The sequence below is a fragment of the Citrus sinensis genome, chromosome 7, assembly GCF_022201045.2.
Source record: "Citrus sinensis cultivar Valencia sweet orange chromosome 7, DVS_A1.0, whole genome shotgun sequence".
NCBI classification, from domain to species: domain Eukaryota; kingdom Viridiplantae; phylum Streptophyta; class Magnoliopsida; order Sapindales; family Rutaceae; genus Citrus; species Citrus sinensis.
The window spans coordinates 5,455,534-5,481,359 of NC_068562.1; the positions used below are offsets into that span (position 1 = coordinate 5,455,534).

At 35.3% G+C, this 25,826-nt stretch overlaps 2 protein-coding genes across 17 annotated transcripts; both read left to right on the plus strand.

Annotated features, from left to right (window-relative positions):
* The first annotated feature begins 249 nt into the window (after positions 1-249).
* LOC102609136 (kinesin-like protein KIN-14B) lies at positions 250-13,137 on the plus strand. Of its 2 annotated transcripts, XM_006466236.4 has the most exons (23): positions 250-675; positions 2,007-2,130; positions 2,488-2,574; positions 2,769-2,939; positions 3,089-3,195; positions 3,438-3,569; positions 3,719-3,897; positions 4,031-4,192; positions 4,596-4,687; positions 4,828-4,979; positions 5,458-5,631; positions 6,555-6,701; positions 7,267-7,455; positions 7,941-8,012; positions 8,103-8,158; positions 8,261-8,480; positions 9,178-9,369; positions 9,474-9,665; positions 9,938-10,288; positions 11,151-11,249; positions 11,468-11,608; positions 11,692-11,850; positions 12,416-13,137. In XM_006466236.4, exons 1-23 carry the CDS (start codon positions 454-456, stop codon positions 12,869-12,871), a joined length of 3,876 nt encoding a protein of 1,291 aa, XP_006466299.2. In that variant the 5' UTR covers positions 250-453; the 3' UTR covers positions 12,872-13,137. The 2 variants fall into 2 exon arrangements, with proteins under 2 accessions (XP_006466299.2, XP_006466300.2); XM_006466237.4 differs by lacking the exon at positions 2,488-2,574.
* A 415-nt stretch (positions 13,138-13,552) lies between these two features.
* LOC102608462 (uncharacterized) lies at positions 13,553-21,715 on the plus strand. Of its 15 annotated transcripts, none has more exons than XM_052444026.1 (18): positions 13,553-13,928; positions 14,013-14,106; positions 14,192-14,236; positions 14,362-14,529; positions 14,608-14,692; positions 14,783-14,889; positions 15,674-15,754; positions 15,913-15,965; positions 16,054-16,153; positions 16,364-16,507; positions 17,761-17,857; positions 18,484-18,709; positions 18,816-18,909; positions 19,061-19,553; positions 19,674-20,062; positions 20,464-20,556; positions 20,674-20,948; positions 21,298-21,715. In XM_052444026.1, the coding sequence occupies exons 1-18, from the start codon at positions 13,804-13,806 to the stop codon at positions 21,431-21,433; spliced, it is 2,805 nt and encodes a 934-aa protein (XP_052299986.1). In that variant the 5' UTR covers positions 13,553-13,803; the 3' UTR covers positions 21,434-21,715. The 15 variants fall into 15 exon arrangements, with proteins under 15 accessions (XP_052299986.1, XP_052299987.1, XP_052299985.1 ...); XM_052444027.1 differs by having other exon boundaries at positions 19,061-19,142; positions 19,347-20,062; XM_052444025.1 differs by having other exon boundaries at positions 19,061-20,062.
* Positions 21,716-25,826: the final 4,111 nt, after the last annotated feature.

Sequence of the window (25,826 nt, forward strand, 5' to 3'; positions counted from 1 at the left end):
ATTTATTTAAATTTCAAATAGCTCCGTTAAATATAACGGTCAAATTAACGGAATTAGGTGTGGAGTGAGTATTTTCAAAATATATAGGTGCGTGGCGAAAAATGTTGAAACAGTTGGGGGCAGGACAAAATTAACCCAAAAAATAATAACACTTTTAAGAAGCGAATCGTGAACCAATGCCAAGCACAAGTTTGCTTGTGCTCTAAAAGGTCGTAGAGTGTCCCTATATTAATCCACTATTTATCAAACGACGTCGTATCACCTCAGTGTACCCTCTACCTTTCGTTTTTATCCGAGGCAGGGGGGAAATGATGGGAAATGCGCAAAAACGAAAAAAGATCAGATAGATGAACGTCTCTTGCCGAAACTGTTTTGAAATTTGCACTGAAATTTTGAAAGAAGATAAAAGAGTGTTGTGAGTGGGTGAGTGAGCTAGGGTTTTGTTTGTTTGTAATGGCGGAGAACAAGAACAGGTGGAACTGGGAGGTGAGTGGTTTTGAGCCGAGGAATTCGTCGTCGTCGTCGTCGTTGCAGTTCGAGCGCGAGGGCCGGAGGCCTGATGCTTCGGTGGTTCGCCGTTACTCGATCTCCGCTGCCTCTGCTTTGCCGCATTCGTCGGAGATTTCGAAGCAGGCGCTATCTACGAAGGTCCAGCGGTTGAAGGACGAAATAAAGGTAATGTGTTTTGTTGAGTTATTCTACTGATGGTTTTGAGTGATGACCAGATGTTAATTACAATGTGTGAAATGATTTGTGGCATTGACAGTTATGGGAGAGTTAGGCAGTTGTGTTGGTGAAGAATACAATGCAGGAGTTAAAATAATTTCGATTCTTTTTAATACAATTTGAACGGATTTAGCGACATGCAAAATTTATTTAACGGATAAAAAAGTGATTTTAGAATTTCTATTTGGTTTACTTAGATTTATGTATTAATTGTTATAAAATTGTTGCTGTTTTATTTGGCATGTTTGAAAAACGAAAGTTCATTGTGTTGTTGGCAACTGACTTGAATTTAAACTTTCCAATTATAATTATGGTTAGGAGTGACCTTTCTTTTCGCAGTGAATGGGGGTCCTAGGTCTAGCACCGCTTGTTGGCACTGTTGTGTGATTCTCTAGACATGATGCATCATTAGTTTGTGGCATTGGCCTTGGCATAGTAGAACGGGAGACTCGGTTGTGAATGAGTGGACTAGTTGAGGTCTTGTAATGAATTGTTGATATATGAATTTATTCTTTAAGGTCGTGTAAAATTGTCACTTAATGATGCAGGACCTTGATTGTTGAAACTTGTGGTATTGGTTTCCTGGGGTATTATGAGTTTCTGCACTGTTTTCATTTAGTTCTCATTACTATACCGAGGAAATTGCATTATTTGAGTAGGCTATTGGATGGGATAGAATAGTGGTTCTTTTTTTTCTGTTCTTTTTTTCACAGGTCTACTAGTTCATAGCAAGGTTGAAGAAATGCTAACAATGGTTTGGACTCTAATTCGTGCAAAAACTCTTCTTGGCAATATTTTTGGTTCTAAAAATTACCAAGGTTACCAATTAATATTTGAGTATTCAATTGTCTGGAATAAATATTGATCATGGGACAATTTTTTAATTATTTTTTGAAAAAGAGAAGAATAGGAATCATTTTCTGAGGATCCAAGAACCTGTAATGTGTGGATAAGCTCTTTTATATTGTTTCTTTTTTTCACTATATTTTAGACAAGGTTTGCTATCTTCTGGACAAGATATGTGGCTAAGTGAGCAAAATATTTCATAGCTAAAGTGGGCAAAAAGATATTTTGAGCAGCAATATCAGTACTGAAAATTCGGTTTATCATTAGATGGATTAAGAACTACAAGTGTCTTAATGAAGAAATTTTGAGCCTTAAGTCATTTTTGTCTTTCTGTAAGATGATATGCCTTCATATGGTTAACATCACTATTGATATGATGTTGATCATGTAGTTTATTCAGTTTTATGATACTTGTATTACTTTTTTTTGGGCAGTTTGTGAAAGAAGATTACTTGGAATTGAGACAAGAAGCAACTGATCTGCAAGAATACTCTAATGCAAAGATTGACCGAGTTACACGATATCTAGGTGTTCTTGCTGATAAAACTCGTAAACTAGGTAAGTAACTGAGTTGTTTGGTCTAAAAGAAAAAATTATGATGTTTTCTAAGTTTTGATTTTTTCTGCTTTTTATTTGATTGAGTATATGCCCAAGCTCTTGTTTATACGTAATATATTTGACATGCTTACTAGAATTCACTTTCCAAAGAATGAAACAGGACTCGTAATATTTATGGTTTGTGCTATATTAGGGTTATTGTGCACATAATTCTGTCCTGAGATAGTATAATTATGAATCTTTCCAATTTTAAGGACTTTGTATCTCAAATGCCAAAGCTATATTCTGCTTCTCTAGCTTAGATTGCTATTGGGTTCTGTTATCAATTTTTAAATGTCATGTAAATTTAAATGTTAGATCAAGTTGCCCTTGAAGCTGAAGCTAGAATTTCTCCACTGATCAATGAGAAGAAAAGATTGTTTAATGACTTATTGACAGCCAAAGGTACTCATCGTTTGCCCTTTCCAACCCTGACCTCGATCATTCTTTCTCTCAGACATGCACATATGCGTATGCACATTCTCATTTCATGTAAAAGCTCTCTTTTCCCTGTTCTTTCAGTACTTATTTAAACATGTACTTCTCGAAGCAATTTCTGGCACTCTTCTTGTTTGAAGAAACGAGATTGTAAATTTCAGGAAACATAAAGGTATTTTGTCGTACAAGACCATTATTTGAAGATGAAGGTCCTTCTGTTGTTGAATTTACTGATGATTGCACTATCCGTGTTAACACTGGTGATGATACCATCTCCAACCCCAAGAAGGATTTTGAATTTGATCGAGTTTATGGACCGCATGTTGGACAAGGCAAGTGCTTAATTCTTTGTTTGATTTCCTTTCTCTATCATTTTCCAGTGTGGAATTTTTTCCTTTTACTTTTCCCTAGTCATTCATTATTCTACAGGTTTGAAATGCCATAAGAAAGAGGCTTAATGAAGTGCACCACTTTTGTGCAGCCGAACTGTTCAGTGACGTTCAGCCATTCGTACAATCAGCTTTGGATGGATATAACGTTTCTATATTTGCCTATGGACAAACTCGCTCAGGAAAGACACACACCATGGTGGCCTCTCTCTCTCTCTCTCTTGATAAGTTTTCTTACTTTTTAGGTTAAATTTCAAGGGATTTTAATTTCCATTCCATTGCAGGGTTTAGTATAGCCTAGTTTGTATTTTTTTTTTTTTTTTGTGCCCTGGTGTAAACAATATTGATGATAAATCTTAACTTGATAGTGGTTAAACATACTTCTTACCTGAATTCATGATAATCTTCTAATGATTGCATTATTTGATTTCATTTGCCCAGGAAGGATCTAGCCATGATCGTGGTCTATATGCTCGTTGTTTTGAGGAGCTTTTTGATTTATCGAATTCTGATACAACTTCAACTTCTCGATTCAATTTTGCTGTTACAGTTTTTGAGCTTTACAACGAGCAGGTTTGTTCATGCTTTTCACTTACTGATTATTCCCCACCTTTGTCTGTTTTTCACAATTTTTTATGTTTTGGCTCTATTTTTGTTGGATAATGCTTCAAGTATTGCATCTTTGAAATGTTCTGATGAAGAGCCTTTTCTTGTTCTTGTAGCTAAGGGATTTGCTCCCACAAACAGGGAATGGTTTAGCTAAAATTCGCTTCCAATCTCTAGAGTCTTCTATAGAACTTGTGCAGGAAAAAGTTGATAACCCGTTGGAGTTTTCTAAAGTCTTGAAATCTGCTTTTCAGAGCCGAGGAAATGATGTTTCTAAATTCAATGTTTCTCATTTGTATGTACTGAATCAAAGTTTTCCTTTCATTCTATTGAACTAATATATTTATTGTTGTCGTGCACAGATAATCGTCCTGATAGTAAGTGCCATTATCTAATTCATTTGTGTGGATTTCTTTTGTGGTTGTCAGGATCATTATGATACACATATACTATAATAATTTGATCACTGGAGAAAACTTGTATAGTAAGCTTTCTCTTGTTGACTTGGCTGGTAGTGAAGGTTTGATTGCAGAGGATGATAGCGGGGAGCGTATTACAGATGTGCTGCATGTCATGAAATCACTTTCAGCGTATGCCCATTTTTTCCTTTGCTTCCTTTGATTTATTTACTGTTCCTCTCAAGTTGCAATGTGTGGGCACATATGGTCCCTGCTTGCTTCTTGTTGTGGGAATACATTCATACATTGTGATTCTGAAGCTTTTTTTCCCCACCTCTTTGAGTGTTATGTTGCTCTATGTTGTGTTGCTCTCTCTTGGTTAATTAAATACGTTCTTCATTTATCTGCTTTTCAGGGGAAAAAATTGATTAGTATAAACACATTAATTCACTGCATTGGTTTGTGGGGATTTCACTGCATTTGCGATTTATTCATATAGGTTATAGGTTGACCGCATAGTAATATTGTCATGTTTTCTGAATTATTCCTGTGATCCTCTGCTATGTTCTAATTGCAGTATATGTAAATTTTGCAGATTGGGAGATGTTTTGTCTTCTTTGACTTCAAGAAAGGATATTGTGCCTTATGAAAATTCGATGCTGACCAAAGTGCTTGCAGACTCTCTAGGTATTATATTCTACTTGTTAGCTAGTTTTGGTGGAACTTTGTGATTGGCAGAATGTGAAGAGCAATTGAAGATTAATTATTGCGGAAATTGGTTAATTTCAAACTATTTACTATATATTTTACTTTCATATTTTCTGTAGGGGAAAGCTCTAAAACTTTGATGATCGTTAATATATGTCCAAATGCTGCGAATATGTCTGAGACGCTGTCATCTCTCAATTTCTCTTCTAGAGCTCGTAGTACTGTTCTGAGCCTTGGTAATCGAGATACAATTAAGAAATGGAGAGATATTGTGAGTTCCTTTACGTGCTGCTATAGTGGATATTTTGTTCTTTCAACTTGTGTCCATACTGATTTTATGAAGCTGTGATTTCTTCAGTAGTAATTAACTAGTTTCTGGTGAGCTAACTGCACACACCCTCCAGTAGTTCAATACCTAGGTCTGAAGGAATCTCATCTGATAACTACTATATTATCTTGAATTACTAGAATGTTTATATTGTTCAAATGGTAATTGGCAAGGACCTTACATTGATGATGAGAAACCAAAAAGCTTCAAGGAAATTAGAAAAGCACAAATAAGTAGTGTAGCACTTATTTAGCATACAATCAAGGATTGAGTTTCCTTTTCTAAAATTTATTTTATTTTCACTATAACTTTACATCAACTATAACTTTTGCTCCTAGTTCATGCTTTGCTAGTTGTGTTGGTAATGTACCGATGCAATCACCAATTCTATAATTTTCTATGTTTGTGATGGTTTTTGTAGGCAAATGATGCACGTAAGGAGTTGTATGAAAGGGAAAAGGAAATCCAAGATCTTAAACAAGAGATTTTGGGACTTAGACAAGCACTTAAAGAAGCAAATGATCAATGTGTCCTACTCTACAACGAAGTTCAGAAAGCTTGGAAAGTGTCTTTCACATTACAGTCAGATTTAAAGGTTCTGTAATTTCATGGGTTTGGTATAGTTTTAGCATTCTGCAACATCTTACTCGATAGTTTTAGCATTCTTCTATCTTACTTCCCTTTTTGGCTTGAGATTTTTATTATCTTAATGATAGTCTTCCATACCAATGACATTGGTTTTGCCTACATTATATCATATGGTGAACATTTGTTTTTTTTTTTTGATAAGAAACTGAAAAGTGTATTAATAAAGAAGATGAAAAAACAGATAGTGGACCAGCAGTCCACCCAAAAAACAAAGAACAAAGACTATCACTATTTGCGTTATACAAAAGTATACCCAAACTCCCCTAAACAAGGTTAGAACCAGATATAACTTCCTATTTCAAAACCCCAACCCAATTTAGGTGTGTGAAGAAAAAGATGAATCTTGAAACTCCTTAGAAACTGAAGCCCACAGTGAAGTAAGAAAACAAACTCTATCCCACATCTCTTCAACATTATCCACACTTTTGCCCTTAAAAATGCGGACATTTCTTTCCTCCCATATTACCCAACATAAAGCTGCCACTGCACATTTCCACAGAGTTTTAGCCTTGGTTCCTCTAACAAAAGCAAAGGGATTCTCCATAAGAAGGGAATCGCAAGACCCCGGAATGACCCACAAAAAATTAGCTTCTTTGCACAACTTGTACCATAACTTTGAAGCCACAAAACAGTGACGGAAAAGATGGTTTGAAGTTTCTGCACTTCTCTTACGCAATTACATTTTCTTCTCTGTGACAATTAAAGTTTTCATTGTTTTATTAAAAGACCTGAGTTTGATACATCATCCAGTACTATGTCTTAATTTTCATTTTTTTTTAATTTTGACGTTCATACTGTGCATTGCTTCCTATTTTTATCATTTCTAGTAATTGTGTTGCTAATCTGTTTCATTAATTTTGTTCGATGCAGTCAGAAAATTATATGCTTGCCGACAAGCATAAGATAGAGAAGGAACAAAATGCCCAGCTCAGAAATCAGGTAGCTCAATTGTTACAATTGGAACAGGAACAGAAAATGCAGATTCAACAGAGAGATTCCACAATTCAGACATTGCAGGTTCGTTTTCCTATTAACATTTTTTTTTTAATTTTATAATACTGAAAAAGGAGTAGTTCTGGTGCATTGATTGGCCTTGCTGTAGATGCATTTTGCAATGATATAATGATTTTCAACTTATTTCCTTAAGTACAAGGGTCATTGGATGTTGTACACAGCCACTTAAATGTCATGGGAGAAAATGCCTTGTTTCATAGTATTCTCTCGAAATTAAATCTGTTGGTGATAACTTGCTTACCACCATTTTTTCTTTATTTCTAAAATATTCTTTTTTATGTTTCAGAACTAGAGGAGAATTTGTTATCAATAGTCAATCTGATCAAAGACAATAATGTCTATAATAATAATTTCTAAACTTCTGTTGCTTAGTGCCTAAGTGTAACTGCAAATATTGCAGAAAATTTAATTTTGACTTTTAATGACAAAAATATGAGTTGGACTAGGATGAACTTTCATCAATATCAAATTTCTGTGGTTCACACTTCTGTTTATTCTGATCAAAGAATTTCTTTTGCACATACTTTCATTGTAATGGTGAGATTTCTGTTTTGAAATTCTTATCTAGGCCAAGATTAACAGCATTGAATCTCAACGCAATGAAGCTCTCCATTCTAGTGAAGTAAGGTCAACAATTCGCTCAGAACCAATGCCTGCTGTTTCATCAGTCTTGAGGACAACTGGGGATGGTATGGATTCTTCAGCAGTAAGCAAGAAACTTGAAGAAGAACTCAAAAAACGTGATGCCCTGATTGAGGTCTGCCACATTATTGTTATGCTTTTTTAGGCATTTAGCTGTTGGAATCTTTTGTTTTGATCTTGCTGTTGTCTGAGTTGCATTCAACTTGAATCTGTCTTATTTTTACATTTTTCGTTTCTGGCAATGCAAAGTTTTATAGTTCCTTATCCTCCTTGTTGGAAGCTTTTGCTAATATTATTTGAATCAGTGAGACCTATAAAATGCTGTTTCTTTGGATTGGATCCCTGAGTACTTGTAATGGTAACTGAGAAACAAATTTTGTTTTGAATAATTCTGAATATAGATTCTGAGGTGGAAAAGAGTATAGAAATATGCACCAAGAATATTTCACAAACTTCAAGACCTTCAATTCTATCCCAGATTTAACAGATTAGATCCTCACTCCATCTGTCGAATGATTGAACCCCTTGCAAAGTTAACACACACTCGTTCCTTCAATATGGCTCCATCTTAATGGACTATTTGATTTGTTGCTTCTGCAGAGGTTGCATGAAGAAAATGAAAAATTGTTTGATAGATTAACTGAGAAAGCTTCTTCGGTTAGTTCCCCCCAGGTGGTTTTTTCTTCCTTACATCGGTGTAACAGGTACTTATATTGTTTGTCTAAAAATTGTTCCAGATTTTAATTTTGTCTTTCTTTTTAGCTGTCAAGTCCATTATCTAAAGGATCAGTGAATATTCAGCCACGGGACATGGCAAGGTGTGTATTTAAATAGAGTTTGATAGTTATTATTTTTTTGTGGCTTTCTTTTCTTGGTTCCTCAATAGTTGTTTTTTGAATTCTGTGATTTTTTTTGCACAGGAATGATAATAACAACAAGGGACTTCCTGTAGATGTTGCTCCCTTGCCATTATCTGCAGACAAGACTGAGGGCACAGTCGCTTTGGTTAAATCAAGTTCCGAGAAAATTAAAACTACACCTGCTGGGGAGTATCTTACTGCTGCTCTTAATGACTTTAATCCAGAACAATATGACAATCTTGCTGTCATTTCAGATGGAGCAAACAAGCTTCTGATGCTGGTATGTTTCAATATCAGCTACGTCTTTCAGATTGCAATCCTACTGTCATGTTATGTTCTGTGTTGTCGGGAAGATCTGCAATGGTATCATTGTGTGTGCTCTACTTTAGGATCACTGTACACAGTCCTTCAAGTCTACTATTGTGGATGGAATTATAGAGAATTATATCTACATTGGTGTTTCCTGTAACAAAGAACATACATATTCAAGTTTCTTAATCTTCCATTAGTGATTAGTATCTTCAGTCATAGGAAATTATCAACAGGCGCATGCTTTAAAACTTTGAGGATTGCAAACCTAGAGATTCTTGCAAAACTATTTTTCTTGATCCTCAACGATATTTTTAGAACAGGTTTTGACATTTTGTTACCGTATTTAAGTTTTTGGATCCAGGCAATGTTTATTTAGGATTTGTTTTAGTGCCTTTTTGTTCCATGGATGGAGTATTTGTATTTATGGCTATTATGCTGATGGATGACTGATTGCTAAGTGTTGGTGATTTTGTGTTGTATGATTTAATTGCATTTGTTTGTTCAAAATTTTAACTTAAGTAAAAATTTGGTAGCTTTTATGCCATGAATAACGACAAGTCATTAATTCTCTTCCCCGCACCCCCTTTGGCCACCATAAACACCAGCAAAAAGAAAGAGATTATAAAAAATAAATAAATAAATAAATAGTTGTCCAATTATTGCAGGTTTTGGCAGCAGTTATTAAAGCAGGTGCTTCTAGAGAGCATGAAATACTTGCTGAAATTAGAGATGCTGTATTCGCTTTTATCCGTAAAATGGAACCAACTAGGGTGATGGACACTATGCTGGTTTCCCGCGTCAGAATTTTGTATATAAGATCCTTGCTTGCAAGATCACCTGAATTGCAGTCCATCATGGTAATTTGACTTGAGATGCTAGCATATCTATCAGTTTCTTTCATTGAGCATCCACTATTTTTTTTTCATGTTAAGATCAATATGTATTTAATTCAAATTTGTAGGTCTCTCCTGTAGAGTGCTTTCTAGAAAAGTCTAATACGGGACGTAGTAGAAGCTCCAGTCGAGGTAGCAGCCCTGCAAGATCTCCTGTGCATTATGTCGATGAGAAGATCCAAGGATTTAAAATAAACTTAAAGCCAGAAAAGAAGTCCAAGTTATCATCAGTTGTTTTGAGAATGCGAGGAATTGATCAGGTTACTTTTTATCATGGCATTTTTGCTCCTCCCTCCCACTCCCCTCTGCTTTTCTTCTTTGGTATATACGTATAAATGTGGGTTTGATGTAAAATTAGAGCAGTGTGCATTCTCCTTCCCATTTTTTTCATTTTGTTTATCAGTGTCCCTTATCTTGACTGCCTAGCATAACCTGCCTTTCCACAAATGAATGGGATCTTATCTTCTTTAGGTATTTCACTTGTAGTGACCTGAAAAACTTCTAACGTGAGCCTCTGAACTCAAATCTACAGGATACATGGAGGCATCAGGTCACCGGTGGAAAGCTAAGGGAAATTCAAGAGGAAGCCAAGAGTTTTGCGACAGGAAACAAGGCTCTTGCTGCTCTTTTTGTTCATACCCCAGCTGGTGAGCTGCAGCGGCAAATTAGGTCCTGGCTTGCAGAAAACTTTGAATTTCTTTCTGTCACAGGAGATGATGCATCAGGAGGGACCACTGGTCAGTTAGAACTTCTTTCAACTGCAATTATGGATGGTTGGATGGCTGGACTTGGTGCTGCTGTGCCTCCAAGTACTGATGCCCTTGGCCAGCTTCTGTCGGAGTATGCAAAGCGGGTCTATAATTCTCAGTTGCAGCACTTAAAGGTATGTCTTAAGCACTGGCTGGAGCTTTCTTGGTTTGACCCTCGGTATAATTGGTCCCAGCAATATCATTTTGACATATTGGAGTTAAATGTGTGATTCAGTTCCATAGCAGCTGGATCTGCCTTTTCCCTTCATATCTGCCCTACTACAAATTTTTGGCTGCTAAAAGTTCTTGGATAAGTAGGCCGGGACTGATTCAGTCTTTTTGTGTTCTTTTTATTCCTGCTGAATAGTTGCTGGCATGAATTTCTATTGACAACTTTTCAGTATCTTGATTCTATTAGGTCACTGCTCGTCTCTTAATGGATGCATTGCTTTCTTTAGGGATTATTCCTTTCAGAATTTATTTTTCCTTTTTAAGAAGGAAGGCATTTACTCCTTATAGATCCGAATTTTAGTATGTTATTGGTTCGCCTGGGAACACGCCTACGACACATTCCCATAAATCACATGGCTCTAGGGTTCTTAATGTTTGGCGTCCAAGGAGCTACAGTATTAGTTGTCTGTTCATTGTTCTTCAGCTTTGAATTCTCTTGGGTTTCCAAAGTGCTTCCTTAACTTTTAAGGATGATTTTACCTGATCTGATAACTCTGATTCCCATCGATAGGAAGAGATAAGATACTTTATATAGGTGGAGATCACCTAAACATTTTCTTTGTATTCTTGCTATGTGGAATGAGGTTTAGCATTCTCTTTAAATTTTCTTTAAATACTCTGTAATAAGGATGGACATTTTCCTTTTTCCTTTTGAATACTTTGAACATGTCTAGTTGTTCACACTTTAGCTTATATTATTTCATTTTAATTCTCTAGTTCAATGGATCATTCAAAATTTTGCTAATATTATGTTTTCTGTATCAGGATATTGCTGGCACCTTAGCAACAGAAGATGCAGAAGATGTATCACAAGTCTCTAAGCTGCGTTCAGCTCTTGAATCTGTCGATCACAGAAGAAGAAAGGTTGGTCACTTTCATTTAGCCACTGTATTTGTCTTTTCAGCTTCTTTTCTATTTCGTACTTGGATAGGATTGTAATGTTTAGATATATTGCAGTATCACACATATAAATACATTTACAGTGACAATGTTTTCTGGTACCATGTGATCGTGTGTTTTATCTCTAGAAATTGTCCATTATGCAAGTGCAGATCTTAGAACTAATTATTTCTTGTAACCAGGTTTTGCAACAGATGAGGAGTGATGTAGCCTTGCTAACATTGGAAGAGGGTGGTTCCCCTATTCAGAATCCCTCTACTGCAGCTGAAGATGCACGATTAGCATCTCTCATTTCTCTGGATGGCATATTGAATCAAGTCAAGGTTTTTACTTCTCTATGAGAAATATTCTCTTTCTGTTCATCCCATAGAGAAATAAAGAAACAGCATTGCATATTTTTTTACAGGATGTTGTGAGACAGTCCTCTGTAAACACCTTGAGTAGAAGTAAAAAGAAGGCGATGCTTACTTCTCTAGATGAACTTGCAGAACGGATGCCTTCCCTTCTTGATATTGATCATCCTTGCGCCCAAAGGCAAATTGCTGGTGCTCGTCTTATGGTTGAGGTACACAGATTTTTTATTTTCTTTTCAATTTGATGTTTGAACATTTTTTTGTTTATTTCCTGTTTTTGGTATGTATCAGAGGAGGTTCTTGCAGTTAATGGGGGTTGGCTTTATATCACAAACAGATCCTCTCTACGCGGGTGGTGCTAACCCTGTCAGTAGGCTAGGACATCACTTGGTCCCATGTCACAAATTTGTTCCTCTTCATAATTATCAAGACTTGGGCATATTTCTCCAAAAAATAAATAAATAAAAGGAGTTTGTGTTCTGCATATTGGAATATTTGCAAGAAAAATAAAATAAAATAGGAATATTTTCAAGAAAAATAAAATAAGATAAAATATCGGAATGGCCTAAATATGTGCTATTTTTAGAGGAAATAGATATAAATTTTTACCATGTATGCTTTTATCTGTGACATTACATCGAAGGCAAAAGGAGTTTGTGGGGATAGAGACTGAATGTTTTTATACTTTTAATGCATCCCCATTCTATCTGAATTTGTACTTGGTTGTAATTAGTTTCTTTCCCTCAACTAATTGGCATCATCATATGTTTGCTGCAGTCAATTCGTGAAGAAGATGACCATGTTCTGGAAACATCGCATGTTAGAACACAATCGGCAGATTTGGGGTCTGGTACTGAAACTGATGTGGCCCAGTGGAATGTTTTGCAGTTTAACACAGGCACAACAACTCCATTTATTATCAAATGCGGTGCAAACTCAAATTCTGAACTGGTCATTAAAGCGGATGCCCGGGTTCAGGAACCAAAAGGTGGTGAAATTATCCGGGTTGTACCAAGACCATCTGTTCTGGAAAATATGACCCTGGAGGAGCTGAAACAAGTATTCTCCCAGCTTCCCGAGGCACTTAGCTTGCTTGCACTTGCAAGAACGGCAGACGGAACCCGCGCACGATATTCTAGACTGTACAGGACTTTGGCCATGAAAGTTCCATCATTGAGAGACTTAGTTGGTGAGCTTGAAAAGGGTGGAGTACTAAAAGATGTGAAGTCGTGAAAATGGATGGTGTAGAGAGAATGTCGTTTGCCTTTGATGGATATTGTTTGCTCATCTGTGTTTGTATTTGCGCGGACGGTTCCATTGCAATTGGTGCGGCAAAATGTAATGGATTTTGCTTTGCTTCTGGAAAAGGAAGCTCTGCACACCAAACTTGTAATGTAATCTATTGTGCATTGTATTTACACGCAATGATCATTGCTGACACTAATAGCAATTTTGTGCAACACATCGATCATTAATATATTATTTAATTGTTTGCTGGAGCTCGTGATAGTTTTTGAAATTGATTTATCCAATTATTTTTTTTCCCAATAAACTTGTATGAAAAGTTAACGGCGAAGACTAAGTTATAATTGTTTTTTTTTTTTTAAGCGGATCATTGAATTGCTCCCATTTCTCTCCAATTAAATTATAATGGCTAAAGCTAAGGCCGAGGATTGTTTTTCCTTTTTACTAAAATGTAAATTACAATGGTTAAAGGCCTAGAGCTGAGGATGAGGTATTTTTATTCTTTATTTTTGTTCCTTTTACCGAAATTGTAATTGACGAAGTTCGGGACCCTTTGTGATGCAATGAGCAACGGTGAATGGTACACTGATCAACTAGTCAATCATCATAAATGAACCCGGCCACTAAATAATAATAAAATAATGTTAGGGTCCCAATGTTTTTAAAATCCTAATTCGTATGCATCACAGGTAAAAATAAAAAGAAGATGATGCAATGTAGAAACTCTAGAAATTAAGTTCAAATTATGAAAAATCTGCCCAGGAAAAAAATAAAAATAAAAGAATGCTGTTTCCTTGGAAGTTGGAATGGAAATCGGGGACATCCAAATTTAATTTCATCTACTAATTAAGTTGTTCGGTACTTTGACAGTCCCGTCCACTCCCAGATCTTCTCTCCCAATTCAGTTCAGTACCACAAAAATGTCTCAAATGACTTGCAAGAGTTTGGCAATAATAACCCTAGCCGGAGTCATCATTCAAATGATTGGTCTCTCACTCTTCGTCTGGGGCTTTTTCCCCGTCAAGCCAGCTCTCACCGGCGTCAGGTTCAACTTTTCTTCGGTTTAATACATTCATTTATGAATTCCTCTTGCTTTATTTGTATTTTTATTTTTGTTATTCTTTGCTAGCGGTCCAGAGAGTTATCGTGCACCCGCGTTTGACTCCGATGAGAATTACGGTAACATTTCTCTACCTCCTCATCAACTTAGATCACTCTATCAGGTTCAGTTTCTAGTCTCCTGTTGAATTTTTTTTTTTCCTAAGTTTGCAATTCTTTAGTTACTAGAAATGTGTGTTCTTACTGTAGGATCTATCGGGGATTCCTCCATCATTTGATCGGCTAATTTTACTGGTATGATAACAATTTCAAACTTTTTGATACACAACTGCACCAATTTGTTAATTTTGGATTTGCTGGTGTTGGGTAAACCCGTAATAGATTTTTATTTTTATATTTTGGAACTAATGTCAGTTTAGGTTATTGATGGTCTTCCAGCAGAGTTTGTGCTTGGCAAGGATGGTAATCCTCCAAGAAAGGCTTTTATGGAGCCAATGCCATATACTCAGTCACTTTTAGCAAATGGAATGGCAATTGGGTATCATGCAAAGGCTGCCCCTCCAACTGTTACCATGCCTCGTTTGAAGGTGAGGGTCATTTCCCATATTTCTTGAGGAATTATGCTTATACACTTTTCCTAATATTCTATGAGCATATCATTCTAGGCTATGGTTTCTGGGGCGATTGGAGGATTCTTGGATCTGGCTTTCAATTTTAACACACAAGCTATGGCAGATGATAATCTTCTTGGTTCGTTGATGCAATCATTTTAAGTTTGCTTATTAGAAGCTGGCAAACTGTATCAGTCTTTCAATTATTTTTTTTTTATTTTAATTTCAGGCCAGTTTTCAAGTATTGGTTGGAAAATGGTGATGCATGGTGATGACACATGGCTGAAGTTGTTTCCTGGGCTATTTACAAGGCATGATGGTGTTAGCAGTTTCTTTGTAAGTATAACTTTCTATCAGGATATGAATATTTTCCCTTTTTTCTGTCAACTACTTTGATTTTCTTGTTTCAGTTTCTTTTTCCTTTTTCCTTTTTAATGGCTACACAAGAGTTATCACTCACACACACACATAGGAAACTGTAATTTTTTTGTCTGTTAGTGGCATCCTCATTTTGTTAAAATGAGGACATCCTCATTTGAGAGAAGATATATATATATATATATAGCGAGAGAGAGTTCTCCACTAATTAGGACATCCTCATTTTGTTAAACTGGGGGATGCCACTAAAATACAAAAAAAGAAAAAAAAAGAAAGAGATTTCAATACAGCAGACTGTGTTTTTTTTTTTTGGGTCTGTTAATGGCATCCTCGTTTTGTTAAGGAGGATGCCTTCTTTAAAGGAATATATATATGGAATTCTGTATGCTATCAGGTCGCTGGCAATCTTTTATACTTTCTATCTCTTTTTCTCCTTGTCGGCTTGGTGAAAGCTTGCTTATGACAATTATGAAACCTATTCTAGGAAATATGTTTTACCTGCTGATAGTACTCAGATGCTCTACACTGCCCAACTATGCAGGCTTAGTTGTCTTATCAAGGTATCTTCATGCCATTAATATCTTGTGGCATAGTGTTTCTGGGCCAATAGGTGAACTACAGTTGTTTTCCTTGTGATTCATTGTCCGTGTTTTTTGAATTTATACGCAAGAGTTGAGTTTCTCTTGAATTTTTTCTGTTTATATGCTATTTTGCAATGCCCTGAAAGTTTCTATTTTCATAGGTTAAAGATACCATACAAGTTGATCAAAATGTTTCTCGACATTTAGTAGATGAGCTTAGCAGAGATGACTGGAATCTCTTGGTTAGTATTTTCCTGCTAATAATTCTATCCAAACCTACTGTTACTTTGTAGTTATTTTGACCAAAAGTGAATTTGGGACTTTGAAAATGAATTTAGTTTTCATCAGATCCATAGTTCATATCTTCTGCGGTTTAAATTCTTCTGAACCATAATTTCAGATTCTTCATTATTTAGGCCTGGATCATGTTGGACATATTGGTGGGCGCAACAGGTATTGCCTCAAACCAGTTGCGCTGACAATTATCAAACCCTATTCTTTCTTTTAAGCTTCATATTTTGTGTTTGTTCAACTACTGTAGTCTCTTGATGGCACCAAAACTTGCTGAGATGGATGAAGTAGTGAAGATGATTCATACTAGTATTCTGACTCGAGAAAATGACCAGGGATGGACACTTTTGGTTAGTGCTTCCACCCTTTCCTTACTCTTCTTTGCAAATGAAGTCTATGTCAGTTATACTTACAATATTGAAAGCCTTTCTTTTTGGGAGCAGGCTAAGTATTGAAGGTATATTAAACCCTCAAAGTTATCGTATTTATCAGGATAAGGTCCATTTTCAAGAATTGGGATCTTATGATTTATTTATTTCTGTTTTGAACTCCATATGTAGGTGGTAGTAAGCGATCATGGCATGACTGAGAATGGAAATCATGGGGGGTCTTCATTTGAAGAAGCCGACTCTCTAGCCCTTTTTGTTGGCCTGAGAGGTCATGTATCTGATTACAAATCAGCCACACAGAACACAGCTCAGCAGGTATTTAAAGTATAACAGTTGATTATTATATATGGCCATAATTAATTGAAAGATGAAGCTTTTTCCTTTTTCACCATTGTACCAGAAATTCCTTTCGACTTGCTGGCCTGAAATGCATTAGCATTGAGTATATACGGTCACATGATATTTTCCCTCCTTTTATAAATCAAAATTTAAACCATATTTGCGATGGATATGACTAAGAGAAAAGAACATGATTCTTCATTTCCTATGAAAGTGCCTAAAGGGTATTTAATGGCCTTTGTATTTTTCAGTAGTTTTTAAGGTATTCCTTCTGCTCTATTCTGTTTCTCACTTTTATCAACTTTGAACATTTGTATATTCATTTTTCATTCTAAATTATTCACATGTATATGCAGTTGAGATAATTTCCTTTAGTTTTCAAATAAATATTTTTTACCATAAAGACCCTTAAGTTGGCTATCATTTTATCCTGCCTTTGATTTTTCAATTTTTTTCCCCAGCAATTTTTGAATATTTTGAGCAGGTAGGTAGGCGCTTCTCTTGTACGTGTCCTGTATGCCAGTGCTGTGGCATTTGAGCTTTAAACATGAATGATTGTTTAGATTAAAGGATTAACTTAACTGTACTAACTTGATAACAATGTAAGAGGTATGATGGGTTTCAAGCTTATCTGATTCCTAAATTACATAATGATTTTTTGACATCTCGCCTAATTTATGGTCCTAAATAGATGGCTATCTGAAGTTCTTTTGCAATCCCAATTTTAGTATTTTGGTTAGCTAACTCCATGGTATAATATTGGAGGCAACATTGATGGTACCTTCATCTTGCAATTTCTATATTTATTAAAGACACCTGCCACTGCCAGCATAGTTCCAGTCATCATAAGCCTGGCACAAGATGCCTGGGCTCACCAATTGATATTTAAACATTGTCTAGCCCAAAAAAGGCGGGAGGTCCAAACATCTTTAATTGCTCTTGCCATCCTAGAAGAAGCTTCTCCCATTTGTTGCTGATTTGTGAACTGGTTATACTTGTACATAACACAATGTAGGCGGAGTCAAAACTTCGACACTCAGACGATCAAAAGTGGCACATGCATAAATGGAGTCATCTTAAGAGCTAGAAACATTCTAGACAAAACCATATTGTTTCTTTCTTTCTTTTTGGTCTATTCTTATTTGGCAGACATTTGTTTAGCTGATTACTCGAACTGATACTCGAGGTAGTAATCTTTCAAAAACTTGCCTCTGATTCTTGTGATTCAGGTTGACATTGCACCGACTTTGGCTCTTCTGCTTGGTGTGCCAATTCCAAAAAACAATGTTGGCGTCCTGATTGCTGAAACTTTTGATCAATTGAAAGGTTATCCCCCTCTTTCTCTCTTGGTTGGCCGTGAAAGCATCATAAAAGAGAAAGGGGAAAAAAATAAAATCAAGGAAAGAGGGAAAAATGAAAAAGATGAGGATAGAAGCATGATTTGAGATTTCTTCTTCATTTTTAACTTTAAAGGAGTGATGGATTTTTACCTTCAACCTTTTTCATTGAATTTGTAGTAGGATCTATTCCAAAACCATATTAATTTAGAGAGATGCATGAAACTTTTTTTCAGATATGAATGCTATTTCAGGTGTTTGTGTCAAGATCATAATCCAAAGAGAGCAACCAAAATAATACAAAGCTCTGCTGTTTTCTATTTTTCTGCTTTGCAAAATAATATATGTAACATAGGTTTTCTGAGTACCTGTGTTTTGGAGTTCCAGGTATCCAGTTTACTACGTTAAGTATAGGTAGAATTGTTGGCATTGTTTTGTTACTTTCATTAGCATTTCCCCATCCATGGTTATTATTAAGATGAATTTTCTTTCTTGCTTCAGAAAGAACACAAAGAAAAAGTATTGGTTTGCTGATAATATTTTATGCCCTTTATGTTTCCTGTACAGTGTTGATGATTTGATCTCATTCATTGTTCTTGCTCTTGATGAACTCAGGTGATCATCAGCTGAGGGCACTGGAGTTGAATTCCTGGCAGTTATTCAGATTGCTGGATGCACAGATTTCATGTTTATCATGTGCAAATATTTCACTGAATGATTTCAGTGATGGTCAACCATCTGTAACCACTGAGTGTAACGATAGTTTAGAGAAGATGTTCTGTTGCCTATATATGAATGCTGCAGTTCTTCACAGTACCTGGAAGTCTAAGAAAGTCTCACAGTGAGTGTTTCTTATATAATATTGGTAATTGATAGTACTTACTTAAATCTCTTTTTCGATCATTTCTGATGCTCTAATGTTCATTTCATTTTAATTATTTATATAGGTCTAGCAGTTGGGAGGACTACAACAGCACTGTTATAGCATACCGCAAGTTCCTGAAAACTGCTAGTGAGTGGTTATCAAGCAGAGCCACTGATGTATGTATTTCCTCTTTCTAATGGTTTCTGAATTGACAAAGAACCCTTTTTCGTTGAAGAGATGAGCTGTAGCTGGTGTTTTTTTTATGGGGTTGGTTAGCTAGAGAAGTACTTTTGGCTGATTAATGCCATTTATTCTATTATCCTGCAGAAACCTGTTGACCTACTTGCTTTTGGAGTGACAGCAATGCTGCTATCATGTCTGGTATTATTGAGCCTTACACTTCATATGGGTAGAGAAATTAACCTTGTTGAGAAGCTACACCATTATCACTCAAACAATGATATGCAAATGTGTTTTTTGGATGAGATTTTTGTTTTGGGTGTTATCTTGATCCTTGTTATAAGTATGGCATCTAGTTCTATGGTGGAGGAAGAGCATTATATTTGGCATTTTATGACATCCTCCTTGTTTCTTATATTACTTCGTAAAACAGTGCAGTTGCTTCCGGCACAAAATAGCTTGTCCAAAGGAACCAAAAATTTTAAGTTTCAAATGTGTTCTGTCTTTGTGCTGCTTATCTCTGGAAGAATATTAAGAGGCTGCCATCAAGGTGGTGTGAATTGGACTCATCTTCCTGACATATCTAAGTGGCTTGAGAATTCTGGGGGTGTTCATGTAAAAACAGTTCAGCTAGTCTCAGGTGTGTCAGTTGTGATCTTAGGCTTCTGTTTTCTATCTTTGCTTTCTTCGAAGAAAAATGTCATTCTAGTGGTTGGATTCAATTTCTTAGTTTCTGGGTTGTTGGTTTTGGTACATATAGTGAAATATCAAGAGAACGCATTTGCAAGATCTAGTTATGGTGCCACTATATCGGCACAAATGATCTATGCAGTTCTGGGCAGCACTACTGTTGGCACTGCTGTATTGTTACCTTGGTTTATGCCTATTCAGATATCTAAAGTGGGCTCAAGTCGTGATATCTATTCATCAATTTCGGTTCCCAGTGATGTAAAAGACAAATCTCTACTGATGGCACTAAAGGATTCTTTATACGTGATTGGTTGGGCATACATATTTTGCTGGTGTCTTCTGCAGCTTTTGCTTCAACAACCGATTAATGCAATGCCTATATTGTTGCTTCTTGTGCAAATCTTGACTAGCTTGCTACATTTTTCTTACAGCGGACTGCATCATAAGGAGTGGGTTGAGGTAGGTCGCATCATCTTGTTATGTCCAGCCACTGGTTTTATCTTCTTTATTTTTCTGAAAGCAAAAATCTTTGATGTTATGAGCAGGGCTAGCCCTTTCTATGTTGCTATCATGCTTGACTATGCTTGACTAGGAAGTGAGAGGAAAGAACTTCTAGTAAATAAAAGGGCCTTGCTTAATGGTTAATTATTGCATTCTTTTTGTTTTGTTTTGTTTTGTTCCTTTTTTTAAAATTTACCTGTATTGGAAATAATCTATTCTGGAAGTCAAAGTTAGGAGGTATTAATTGTATTATGTGCTTTTATAATTTACAGCAAATATGCTGTATACTTTTACAACAAATTTTATTTACACTAAGAATGTCCAATTATAATGCCGGATACTTTGTTTCATTCTCTCAGATTTCTGCACTGTATTTTCTGGGAATGGCTGGCCACTTTGCCTTGGGGAACAGCAACAGTCTAGCCACTATTGATGTTGCTGGAGCTTTTATTGTACGTGGTGCTCTTCATCAGGGTCTTTTTTTCCAATACTATTTTCATTTCACCAAACCTTTTAATTTGCCAACATGGTTATCTAATATGTCTGGACATCGATCAACACTTTTTCAGGGCATCTCTAGTCACTCAACTCTTCTTTCTGGCGTTTTAATGTTCATAATCACCTATGCATCTCCTTTGCTGGTTCTTTTTGCATTGGTGGTCTACATGTCTGTGAAGGGCTGTCTTGTTACTCAGAATGTCGATTCAGGACATCTTCTCCAGACAATGCTGGGCTTTCCTTGTCTGGCTCCGCTGACCTTAAATTCAATTCTATTGACAGCATACACAATTGTATTGCTGTTAATGAGGAATCATTTATTTGTTTGGAGTGTATTTTCTCCAAAGTAAGTCTCACTGAACTCAACTGGTGTTGACTTATTCATAAATTATTGAAGCATTGTATAACATATGTTGCATTTACCTCTAGTCATATAACCAAAGGGGCCAGTGTCACAAAAAAGTACTGAAACCAAAATTTGACCTTTTTTCCAGAAGGCATGGAATTCTGCTCTCTGATAACAAAATGATAATAGAAAAACTACTTGAAAAACCATGTAGTTACTGATATGCGGTTGGAAATATTTTTTAGTTTAAAACTAATAACAGTCTCGGTCTCACATTCTTCCTTTAGGTACCTATATGTATGTGCTTTAGTTTAAAACTAACAGTCTCGGTCTCGCATTCTTCCTTTAGGTACCTATATGTATGTGCTACTTCGGTTTGCATCTACGTTGGGATCTTTGTTGTGGCCACAACTGGGACATACACTTACCTTGTGCTGGGCAAGCGAAAAATGATGCAAGTTTCAATCATCAATGACAGAAGATAGTGCTTGGAGCACTAGTTCTATAAAACTGGATTTTCATTGCTTGGAGCTACGCGAACTCAAGTTTTGAGACTTTTCAACCAACTCATACTAATCATTCTTTTGTTTCCCCTTTGCTTCATTTGATTTTATGAGGTTCTGCCAATGCTAATACCGTAGAGAATGTAGTGCTGACAATTTTGAGTCGCTTTTGTATAATTTCATTCTAATGTAAAAAAAGTTATTGTTCTTTGGTCATGCTTCATTGGGAATGATCTGCAATAGAGATTTGAGAATTATAACGGATTCTTTTATTTCGTTAAATGCAAGTGGGCACAAAAGTCATCATATACTCAATGTAACTCTGATTGCAGTTGACTTTACAGAGTGGTAACTGGTAACAACCTTACAATGGCAACACATGGGCAGCGGACTCGGCGCCGTTAATTTGTTTGAGAGAGATTGTGCATAGAAATGTTAATATATTGTCCATAGAAACGTTGTTATACTAACTGTGGCGTAGTTCAAGGAAGCTGCTCAGATTTGGAGGGAATAATTCTTAGCTAAACAATGTGGAGGATAGTAATTTCTTAATGTGGTGTGTTGACTGTGTCATCCCATTTCAAATTAAATTGGGATTGGTACAACATAATGGAAGACAGCAATAAATGAACAGGTTTCCAACAATTGGGTCATCCCATTTCAAATTAAATTGGGATTAGTACAAAACCCAAAATTTGTTTCTTTGGGCTTCTAATTGTCTTGAGCCAATACAAGCACAACATCTGCTCAATCTCTTCCAACCAAAATGCAATCGAAAGTTTCCAAAATGCTTCAAGAAAGCATGCAAATGAACTAGTGGAAGCATTGAAAGTTTGTTGAAACCCCCCTTTCCCAATAATTCTCCTAAAATAAAGCAGCTTTAGAAGAAATGAAGGGATGGTAAAGCGAACGGGGATGTTTAGTTGTGTTGCTAAGAAATTTCACCGACACCAAAAGAGCTATAATAAAAAACTAAATTCAACAAGCAACAAGTCTAGATGAGAAGGTCAACTAACCAGTGGCACTTCTCAACACTTGGCCACCTACATCTCATCAAACGCCATGAAGCATTTCTTTGGCTCTATAAATAGCCATAATTCTGCTGCTTTCCCCCACTCAGTACATAGAGCTTCTCCAGAAAAATCAAGAACTTGTTGTGAAATATAAGTGTGCAACCCAAGAGGGGGGGTGAATTGGAATTTTAAAAATTATCCTAGCAAATCCACACAACAAGCAATCTAATGTCTTAATAAAAATTGAAAGCAATAAGTTCAATCAAAGTACAATAATTAAATAGCAAGGGAAGAGAAAGCAAACTCAAGGATTTTTACGTGGTTCGGCAATCCCCGCCTACGTCCACGCCTCCAAGCACACCGGGCTTGAGGATTTCACTATCCAAGCCTTTCCAAGGCTTCAAACGATTACAATTGACTTCAAGGTGTCAATGAACCTTTACAACAAGAGATTATATCTCCAATCTCTTCACCCCAAGTGTTTCTCACACTTGTACTCTCACAATTTGATGTGAAATGAAAAATACAACAATCAATCTCTCTTTAAGAGTGGATATACAAATTGAAGAACAAAGATGATTTAATGAATGATGATTCACGAAGTTGAAGCTCAATATATGTTGTGTGCACTTGTTCTTGCTTGCTTGGATTTTCAAAAAATGAATTGGTTTTGAGTTTATATAGTTTGAACTCAAAAACTAGCCGTTATGCACATTTTGGTCGTAACCGGATTACCGGTTATGGACATCCGGAATTCCGCTTAATGTTACCGTTACAGCCACAAATTTGAATTTTTGAACATCCGGATTTCCGCTTTGTCACATCCGGATTTCCGCTTACGCTCAGTAGCTTACTGCCCAACAACCGGATTTCCGTTTGTCAGGATCCGGATTTCCGCTTTCAATTCGGATAGATGCTGCCTAACATTCGGACTTCCGTTTGTCAGAATCCGGAATTCCGCTTGCTACAGTAACTGCTACAGTGAACTATTTTCTAAAATTATAGTTTGACCCCAAAACTTTATAAAACTGTAGTACGGCCCAAAACGTTATGAAACTTTTCAAATAGGTCCAATTTCAGAACTTCCCAAGAATAGTTAATTAGTTATCTTTCCCAAACTTTCTGAAATTATGATATGGCCCCAAAGTTTTTATTGTTTCGCTCAAAGGTCCTTTTCAACATAATACCTATATTTTTCAAAGTTCTCAAAACCTTTCACTTTAGTCCAAAATATTCATAAATTATGGTATGGCCCAAAACATTTTAAATGTTTGTAAAAACGTCCAACTCCGAAATTTAATTCTTATTAAAATCAAAGATTTCAAATCTTAACAATTAAGTCCAAATTACTTAAATTTACAAAATACTTTTCTTTATAAAAACAAAAACTTTTAGTTTATGAAAAGTATTTAATTAAATTAATTTCTTGAGCTTCTCAAATGCTAAATCAAACATTAATTAAATCATACCGGCTTTACAAGAATTTATCTCACTAATTTGTTCGTTGAGCTTTAAACAATATTCTTGATGTCGCCGTTGTCCGTTGAGTGTCTTCAATCTTGATTTCACTTGCATAAATATTATCCTTCAAAAACTAGTGAAAATGTGAAATACAATATTTATTAAATCACTCAATACATATGTTTGTTATCATCAAAACTACATTATGTATAGCCCTTTAGGCTAACAATCTCCCCTTTTTGATGATGACAAACGTTGCATGTATTTAAACAATCATTTTTCATAAAATCATTTTTCCATTAAATATAAAACATTTACAATGTGAAAATAATGATTTATTTAAAATATATAAAAAATAATTTGAGCTTAAAAAATTAATCATTTTTAATCTTGTTTGTTATCATCAAAATCAACATTATGGAAACATATATGTTAACAATCTCCCCCTTTTTGATGATGACAAACATTTCATGTATTTAAAGAATGATTCCACAAATATAGTCTTCTTTTACAATTTGCCAATTAGCTAAATTAATGATTTAAATACATGGATTTTTTTTCTCCCCCTCATCATCAAAAAGAAAACTTAATTGGCAAAGAAAAAAAAATAGCTAATTTTTTTATAAATTTGAAAACATGTATTCTTCTCCCCCTTCATCATAAAAAAGAAAACGTAAAGGAAAAGAATAAAAGTAGTAAATTTGTTACCCATGTTGTTTGAGTAGAAATTTTGAAAGAATCTCCCCCTAACAACAAGCATCACTTCAAATACAAGATTAGTAATATCACATCTAAATTATTATAGATAATGATAAGAGCCAACTCCATACATAAATCATCACACTAAAATATCATGAACCATTATTGCATCAATTACCAAGTCAACAACTCATAACATGAAATTTATCATATAAAACACCCGTGTAATCAAATCGTCATTATATCTCAAAGTGTATATTATTCTCTTCTTTTTGACAATATTGAAATGATATATTATTTTGTCTCCCCCTTTGGACAATAAAAAAAATTCAAAAATGAATATTATCCAAAATCATATTATATACTCCCCCTAAATATATGGCCAATTAAAAATTTAACCAAAATGATTTTATTCAAAAACATATCATATTTATCTCCCCTTAAAAATGAACAAATCTTCAAATACACAACATGATTAAAAACACTTCCATATAAGCTTAAACAATAATAACAAACCAACAACTCCTTCAATTTATCAAGCAACACACATATAATCATCAATTACCAAAATCATCAAGAAATCAAATCATTCCAAGTTTATGCCGAATTTTTGAAAATTCTTCTTCGCAAAGAGGTTTTGATTTCTTTACCAAATTGGCATGCATATTATCAAATATTCAAGCTCCATAATTATCAATGCAAGTTAAAAAATGATTTGAAAATTATTTAACAAAAACTCCCCCTGCATACATGCTCCCCCTAGATACATGCATATATTTTCATAACACAAATTAAATCATTCTCCCTTTTTCGATATCATTTAAAATAAGTAAGACATATTCAACAATACATCGATAAAGTACAAAAAAATGCATTCATTCACTAATCATAGATTGCATAAGATCAAGCTTCATCAAATATAATGTAATCATCAATGCACATTCTTTATCATCAAAACTTAAGTAAAAATATAAGTACATAATGGCAATATATAAATCATCAAAATCAACATATGCCAATATATAGATCATCAAAATCAACATAACTATTAAGAAAAGCCATAATGATGAGTTAAAGAACAAGTGATCAAATTCATTATTACAAATGCTCATATATATTTTTAAGAGATGATATAGTAGTTACACCTTGTGATGGATCTTTCAAAATTAAGTTCTTAAGGTGAGAAGAAACATACCTCCACT